General features: G+C 39.6%; 1 protein-coding gene across 6 annotated transcripts in view; it reads right to left on the bottom strand.

The window, feature by feature from the left end:
• Ttc8 (tetratricopeptide repeat domain 8) overlaps nt 1-8716 on the bottom strand; it is a 54291-nt gene that overhangs the window by 27042 nt on the left and 18533 nt on the right. Inside the window, exon 1 of one of the 6 annotated variants that reach the window (XM_031355645.1) lies at nt 5247-8581. The exons of the other annotated variants lie outside the window; for them this stretch is intronic. Within the exon in view, the coding sequence (XP_031211505.1) occupies nt 5247-5435 (189 nt within the window). The 5' untranslated portion in view covers nt 5436-8581. Of the gene's footprint in view, nt 1-5246; nt 8582-8716 lie in introns of those variants that run through there. 6 annotated transcript variants of the gene reach the window in all.

Below are 8716 nucleotides of genomic sequence, written 5' to 3'. Positions count from 1 at the left end.
CAGTTAATATGTTTGGAGTTATTTAAAATTTATACTGAGAAAAATGTATTTTCACTATTGCTATAGACAAGCATCCATCTACATAAGACTGCTAAATTGATTGTTGTTTTATATCAAACAACTTTTATAATACTCATTTTTATTGTTATAATATTTTATAAATTTTAAAGAATATGACAAAAATATCCTATCAATACATACTACATTTGTGAATATGTACATCCAAAAAAAATCAATAAACTTTCAAAAAAAAAGAATTAGGATTCTTATGGAGAGGAAATGGAAAACCTTTTGACAAAGGAGAAAGAGAATTACCTGAAGTTCACAGAAATCCAAAAATTTTATAAAGGCTCAGAGTAAAGAATTATTAGTTATTAATTAAATGAGAATTCTGATTTTTGATTCTTGTCTTTTCACTGTTGGAACTCTTTTTTTCTGGAGTCACTGTTAATAGAACCACAACAGCCAACAGTTCCATTAATGGAACACTTGGATGTTGCCATCCTATTATCTCAAGAATGCATCCCTATTACTGTCCTCCTTAACATCGGCTCTCTTCTGAAATGAATGCCAGAAAAGTCCCCTCAACCTCCTCTTGCAAAAATTAATTACTTTTCCTTGTGTTCTCCATCTCTCCTGCTCCAGGGGAGACCTCTAAATATGCAAACACTTATCCAGGAATGGTGCCACCATGCTGAGCCTCTAATGGACCTAAAAAAAAAAATCAACATCTCGACTTGAATGCTATAGAAATGAAAAACAAGCCACAGACAATTATACTTTCATGTGCTTATTTCTATTTTCCCCCTCTAGCCAGAATAAGAGACAAAAATTATGAGAGAAGTATGACTTCTGGTGATATTATCTCTGAAAATGTGGAAACTGTTTTCAGAGGACTTGCATTGTAAACTTTGCATTTTAACTTTGACTCAATCTTTATTAAGCCCTTCCCCAGCAAATAGATCACATTTGCCACCATGTTTAATATAAATAGACCTTCTACATTTTTAGAAAAAGCTTCTATTTGACTGTTTCTTATGTATTCTGACTTCCAAGGTTGGATTCAGTGCTTATGATAGGTAAATAGTTGAGTTTGCCTTCAGATACAATCTTGAATCAAGTCTAACATGGAGGAACCAGATGTTACTGTTAATCCCATTCAGGAACATATGCATTGCAAGACAATAACAATGGTAGGAAAAAGTCCCGTCTTAGCAGTTCTCATTACATGAGGCTTGGACTGAAGTAGACAGGAACACGTTCGATGACTCCTGAAGGCCCCTGTGATCCCCTAGGGGAGACCTTGTGTGGTCGGTTGGATGAGGCTGTTCCCACTTGGTCCCCAGTTGGTGGCATTGTTTGAGGAGATTCAGAAGATGTGGCCTTGTTGGAGGAAGTTGTCACTAGAGGCTGGCTTTGAGAGTGTAAAGATTCATGCCATTCCCAATCGCTCTCTCTGCTCTGTGCTTGAAGCTCAGGATAAGAGTTCTTAGCATCCCCTTCTAGCTGCCATGCCTGCCTGCTCCTGTCACTCAACCATTATGCACTCCACCCCTCTGGAACCATAGGCCAAAATAAACTGTTTCTTCTGTGTGTTGCCTCGGCCATGGTGTTTTGTCACAGCAACAGAAAAGTAACTACTACATTATCTTTCCATCTCCACTGTGCTGGAATGTCGATGTGCTCACAAGAGGCACTCAAGGATGACTTGCTCAGGTTATTAACTAGAGCCCTTGCTTCTGACTGATGTGGAAAATAGGGTTTTTTTGTTGTTGGGTTTTTTGTTTGTTTGTTTGTTTTTTGTTTTTTATTTTTTTATTTTTTTTAAAGATTTATTTATTTATTATATGTAAGTACACTGTAGCTGTCTTCAGATGCACCAGAAGAGGGCGTCAGATCTCATTATGGATGGTTGTAAGCCACCATGTGGTTGCTGGGATTTGAACTCATGACCTTCTGAAGAGCAGCCGGTGCTCTTCCCTGCTGAGCCATCTCATCAGCCCCCTTGTTTTTTGTTTTTTGAAGACAGAGTTTCTCTGTGTAGTCCTGGCTGTTCTGGAACTCACTCTGTAGACCAGGCTGGCCTCAAACTCAGAAATCCACCTGCCTCTGCCTCCAAGTGCTGGGATTAAAGGCGTGCACCACCACTGCCTGGAGAAAAATAGCTTGAGAACCAAATAATTCCTATTCATAGCCCAGAGCTACCAGCATTTTAAAGTATTTTATGTAGTAGCATAAGACCTGTATTTCTTTAAAATTGCAATTTCTCTTTCTATATGTGTGTGTGTGTGTGTGTGTGTGTGTGTGAGAGAGAGAGAGAGAGAGAGGGAGGGAGGGAGGGAAAGAGAGAGAGAGAGAGAGAGAGAGAGAGAGAGAGCGCTTATATATGTCCTTGATTGTCGTTCCTTAGGTGCCATCTACCTCATTTTTTTTGAGACAGAGTAGCTCATGGAAACTTGCCAAATAGACTGCACTGGGGCCATCAAGTACTCCAGAGACTCCACAACAGTGGACTTATAGGCATGGGTCTCCATGCCTAGCTTTTTGTATATGGGTTATAGGGGCTGAATTCAGATACTCTTACTTGCATGGCAAGCACTTTATGGATTGAGCTATCTCAAATTCTTTAACATGTATATTTACATTTAAGAATCTTTGCAGCTCCAAGGCAGCCACTTCCTGGAACCTGTACCAATCGTGCCTCTGGCCATACAGCACATCCCAGAGGAAGCACTACTACCCTCTATCCCCATTTCTTGGAACTTAACTGAGAAGCCTACAGCCATGTCTCAGAAGAACACTCTTCATCTACCCAAGATAAATGCTACTCTTGGTCTTAATCATGGAAGCCTCTTTTTCCAGGGGATAGTGGTAAATATAGAATCTGATGGCTACAAAGAGTGCTGAGAAGCGTGATGTACAAGTGACGGCCCTTAACAAAACAAAACATTCATATCATCCCTCAGGGAACACTGTGGAAAGGATAGCGGGGAGAACTGTAAGGCAGGGAGAAGGGCTACAAATGCCATGTCCTGGGTTCTTGCAATCACAGACTCACAATAGCTGCAGATGCTTGTGCTCTGTTGGCACAAGAACATAAACATCGACAGTCAGGTATTTCAGGGGACCCTACTCCTCATTGATGAACTATTCACTACTGATAGATGCAGAGAGAGAGAGTCATTGCCTTAGCTGTATAACCACTGGTAACCCCCATCAGATTCCAATGGAGAGTCTGACCCCAGTGATTACATAGACGGTCTTGGGTAAAAGACACAGATCACACACACACACACACACACACACACACACACACAAAACCCAAAAGTCATGAATCTAGGAAAGGGACTGGTAGAGATGAGAGAAGGCTGACAGGTATGAACGGGAGAGAAGGGGGAATAATTAGAATATACCATGTATATATGGAAACAAGTGAGTACAGTGGTTTGAATACAGATGCCCCCATAGCGTCCATGCTCATAGACTTGAATGTTTGATCATCAGAGAATGGAACTACTTGATGAGGTTTAGGAGGTGTGGCCTTGTTGAAGGAAATGTGTCATGCAGTAGGGTTTGGGGTTTTCAAGGGTCCAAGCCAGGCCTAATGTCTTTCTCTTCTTGCTGCTGGCTGATCCAGAGGTAAAGCTCTTAGCTACTTCTCCAGCACCATGTCTGCCTGCCTGCTACCACACTTCCTGCCATGATGATAACAATGCTGTCTCTTATGAGAGTTGTCATGGTCATGGTGTCTCTTCACATGGTACAACAGAAATTAATAATTATTTTAAAATAATATTATAATGAATAGCTACATTAAATACTATTTATTCTTAATAATATGTATTTAATATAAAACCCTCAGGTGTCACTTTTTAAAGCTACAGGTTTGTTGAAGTCTGACTGTAGAAGGAACTTTGTACAAATCTGAACAATGTAGTCTGTGGACACGTCCAAACACTAAAAACTCTTGAGACTCTGATTACAGTTATGACAACTTCAGGATGCTAAGATTAAAGCGCATATGGAAATAAAGATTTCAGATCATCAGCCCACACGTATTACTGCCAAATACCATCCAAAAACAGAGCGAGAGTGTGCCATTAAAAACTCAAATAAATACATATAGGTAACAATAATAAATGAATACGGTTCTCTTCAGATCAACTCAACTATACCCATGCTAGTCTCATGCATGTGAACATGCTACAGTGCACATGTGGAGGTCAGGGACAGCTTGCAGGCCTCTGTTCCCCACTTCTATCAGGTAGGGCTTAGGGACTGAACCCTGGATCTAGGGCTTGGTGGCAGGGGACTTTACCTACTGAGTCACCTCATATTTATTAACATTGAAAATGTAACTTCGTAGTACTCCTAATTGCTCTAGCAGTCTTCCTATTAACAGGAAGAAAAAAATGTCTGACCTGCATGTCACTTTAGGTTTGTCAATAATGCTCTCCAAGTAAAAGCACAAAGACAGAAATATAGTTGTCACATCAAAGATTTCACTTTTTTAACATTTAAATGCCACTTCACAGTTCTTGATATTTACCTGTAATATCCCCAGTATTTATGCAAAATACTTTCTTTTGAAAAATTTGAAGGTCATCCAAAGTAGTGCATATAAAAGCAGCTCTGATTTCATTAGTATGGTAAAAAAAAAAAACAAAAACTGGGCCCCTCCCCCTCTACCTGCTTTAGAGTTAAAGTTGCAAAATATATAAAAGGTTTTAAAAAAAAAATGTCCAGTTTGTGCTCATTATCTAAATCCTTTTGGAAAATAACATTTACAATAAAATCTAAAGATGACATTTTACTGTTAGTGTCTGACCCACAGAGCACCATGTGTGCATGTGTGTGTTTGTGTGTGTATGTGAGCATGCACACATGCGTGAGAGAGAGAGAGAGAGAGAGACAGAGACAGAGACAGACAGAATGTAAGCTGGTGAGCAGAGAGCGGTGCAGGCACCCTCCTCAGCATCCCTCCAGTCAATCATAGATCAATGCAAAAGCTTCAGTAATTATTTGTTTAAGAAATAAACCTGTCATCTCATAAGTACAAACAGGAAATGAAAGTTCTCACTTTTCAGTGAGTAAAAACAAAACAAGCAACCTCCGTGAGTGTTAGACACTAGAGTGGCTAGCAGTGAATATGATGAGGGCCCAATTACAAGCATTTAATTTTACCAAGGTACCTAATTTATAGCTAATATATAAACCAAAAGTTGCTATTAAGCCAGGAAACTTACAAAAAGCTTGAGAAAACAGTAGAAAACGAAATCTATTCTCCACCAGTGCTGTGAGGTCAAAAGCTGCTTTCCATACTGCTGTGATCCACGTGGTTGATGGTTGTGAGTGTTCAGCAGTACACATGGAAGAAGGAATCTTAAAGCTATTCTCAAGAAATACAGCCAAGTATGTCTTAAGTATATGCGCATATGTAGTTACCTAAATTCTGTTTACCATTATGAATGGATACTTTTCGACTTAACATTATATAAAAACAAACATTTACAATTTTATGATTTTTAGAAATTATTATTTTAATGGATACATGAAAAGCCCATCCTGCCATCTGTTATAACTCATCAAATTTGTTCTCTAGTACTGAGTATTTATATTGTTTTTCAATTATTTTTGCTACTATGTCTAATACTATAATAATCATGTCAAAAACAGCTATGTCTCCTAACTTTTTTGAGAGCTGAAAGCAAAGAACAAATCAAGCAAATGTGTTTAGGGCTATCTGCTTCCTATTATCATACCATTTTCTAAACTGCACCCTTTGCAATGTTATCTATGATTTGTAATAATTTATGTCACTCTCCCAAAACATTCTAAAGCCTTTTCTTTTATATTTCTTGTTGGTAAGAAAATACATGCCTACTGCACCTGCTTCTTGTTATTTCCGCCAAACTATCTGTCACCAGGTCATTTCTATGTTCATAAGAAGCCCTCTAAGGGCTAGACAGGTGACTCTGGCTAAGTAAGTCTCTTCTGACCAAGCATGAGGACTGGGAGTTTATATCCTCAGAATCCACTGGGTGTGTGTGTGTGTGTGTGTGTGTGTGTGTGTGTGTGTGTGTGTGTGTTGTCTATAAGCCCAGAGTACAGGGAAGCATAGTAGAGAGCAAAGACAGGGAATCCTCTTAGTACCCTAGACTAGCTGGGATGGCAAGCTCCAGGTTCAGTGAGAGAGCCTGCCTCAATCCAAGGTACACTGTGATTGAGGAAGATACCTGACAGCAATGGCAGGCTTCCATGTATATGCATGCACATAGATGCATGAATGTGTGCCCATATACATATGAACATACACAAAAGTAAGAAATTGCCTAGTTCTTATATACAATTTCTATATAGTGGGCAGAAGGAGAAAATATACCTATAGGGTGATTTTAAATATTGTTTGACATATTTAAAAAGGACTATCTGAATTTCTAGAAAGCTTTTTCTGGCATATATGTTGTATCTATATGCATGTTCATATGAATATGGGTATATATAGTAACATATCCATGTGAGGTTAGACTGGACAGCAAGCCCTCAGTAATCTGTCCATCTCCACTGCCCCAGCACAGGGATTATAAGAGCATGCCACCATGACCAACAACTGCATGTGAGTTCTAGGGATTAAACTCAGGGTCTCATGTTTGTAAGACAAGCACTTTCCTGAGCTATCTCCCTAGCTCTAACTTAAACTTTAATAACTAGTCAACCCAATGTCTAACAGAACGCCTCCAAACAAGCTTCCTTAGTTGTCACTTAATGAATCAAAAAGATCTACTGCGAAGTCTTTCTACCTGCTGAGCATTGTTTATTTTGAATATATTAAGACATTAGTTATGAACATAATCTTATAAAATTTATAAATAGAAACTCTGGCTCCCAGTAAGATCTTGCATCATTTTCTGTTCCTGAGATGTATTTAAAGGTCATTTTGTTATTTTTTTCCCTCTGAGTTTTTCTAATGAACTACATTCCCTGGTGAGGTTGTTATATGGAACTCAAGTTTTCAAATGTTGCCAAGGGTCCTCAACTCTATTTCCTACATTTGAATAAACATTTTCTAGTCTTTCTATAATTTCAGACTATATCCTGTACCAGTAGCTCCCAATCACCACTGAATACTGGCATTGCCTGTGGAGTTCTTAATAGCAGCAGAGTCATAGCCTCCCCTGGAGATTCTGATTTTGAAAGCGTAGCACAGACCCACACATCCACTGCTATTAAGTAACATAGGTAATTAGAAAAGAAAGCCCCTTTTGAATTTCTATTTCAAGGCCAATGTGAATGTAATCTGCTGATATAAAGAGCAAAGACTTGTGTCAACTGCCTTCCTCTACCCTGGATTCAAGGACTGACACAGTGGCTGGCATGCTCAGTAAATAAATTAATCTTAAAAAAAAATAAAAGAGTATAAAGCCAGATGTGCTGGCTTGCACCAGTAATTCTAGTACTTGGCAGTAGAGGCAGGAAGAGTGAGGGTCTAAGGCCAGTCTGGGCTATATAGTGTTTCACAAAACAAAGACAAAGAAAACCTTCTAAGAACAGCTTTGTGACAATTTAGTTATTAGAAATTTGCTCATCTGTAAATGCAGTAAGATTCAAACAGTATCATATATCACCTGTAAATGGAGTAGGATTCAAGCAGTATCATATATCATCCCACAGAAAATCTCTAGGAGCGTATAGTAAGTGAAAGCACTGGGTTGTGTTTACAGAAACATACATGGTTTCTTGGCGGGCTGACTTTTAGGCTCCTCTGGTCCCTGAGTGACCACACACCTGACTTCTCCATCACAAGTGAGACCCACATTCTCCATACCAACCTAGACTCTTAGATGCATACAAACAACCTACTCCTCAGAAGATTCAATGTCTCCACATAGAGAGCCTTCTGTCACTTAGAACACAAACCTCTTTGAGCCAATTATGCAGCTTTATAAAGTGATGAGCTGTCCTCACATCCTGAGAGCCTATGGTCCTCATGGCATGCTTAGATGGCAGTTTTGACATCTGTCTCCTTCCTTTGCCCACAACATTAAGTCTAGCATCAAGTTCAGTCACTTTTTAAACTGTCTCTTTCGTGCTCTTAAAGATAAGCCTTATTTAGCACTCATCCCATCCTCTCCTCAGGGTCTCTCCATTCTTTTGCCTCATTTCCATGACGCCTTGCTCACTTGGATCTCTGCCAGCATGGACCACTCTAAGTGTTCCCTTGGCTACCTTCAGTTTGGCGATCAACTCTTGTTCTTGTCTCTCACATGTGACCTTACTCTGTAGCTAGGACTAGTGTCAAACTCATCATTCTCCTGCTTCAGCCTCTTAAGGGCTGTGGTCATGGATGTGCACCTCCACACCCAGGGATGGCTTCCATCAACTTTATTTCCCCAGTTCAAATGGACAGCTTATGGAAGCAGGTGCAGTTATCACATTTTCATTCTCCCTGTACACTGAATTGTGCCTGACACACAGAAGGAAACAACTGAGGAGTATTTTCCTGAATACCTGACATGTGTTTCTTCTGGACTAATAAGAAAATGGGGCAGGGGGGCGGGGAATAAGTGGTGGTGGCACACATCTTTCATCCCAGCACTCTGGAGGCACAGCCAGGGAGATCTCTGAGTTTGAAACCAACCTGGTCTACAGAGTGAGTTCCAGGACAGCTAGGACTATGCAGAAAAATCCTGTCTTGAGAAGCAAAAAAAAAAAAAAA

Source organism: Mastomys coucha, unplaced genomic scaffold (assembly GCF_008632895.1).
Source record: "Mastomys coucha isolate ucsf_1 unplaced genomic scaffold, UCSF_Mcou_1 pScaffold6, whole genome shotgun sequence".
Taxonomy (NCBI): Eukaryota; Metazoa; Chordata; class Mammalia; order Rodentia; family Muridae; genus Mastomys; species Mastomys coucha.
The sequence above is the reverse complement of the archived record's forward strand: the minus strand, read 5'-3'. Positions and strand labels throughout refer to the sequence as shown.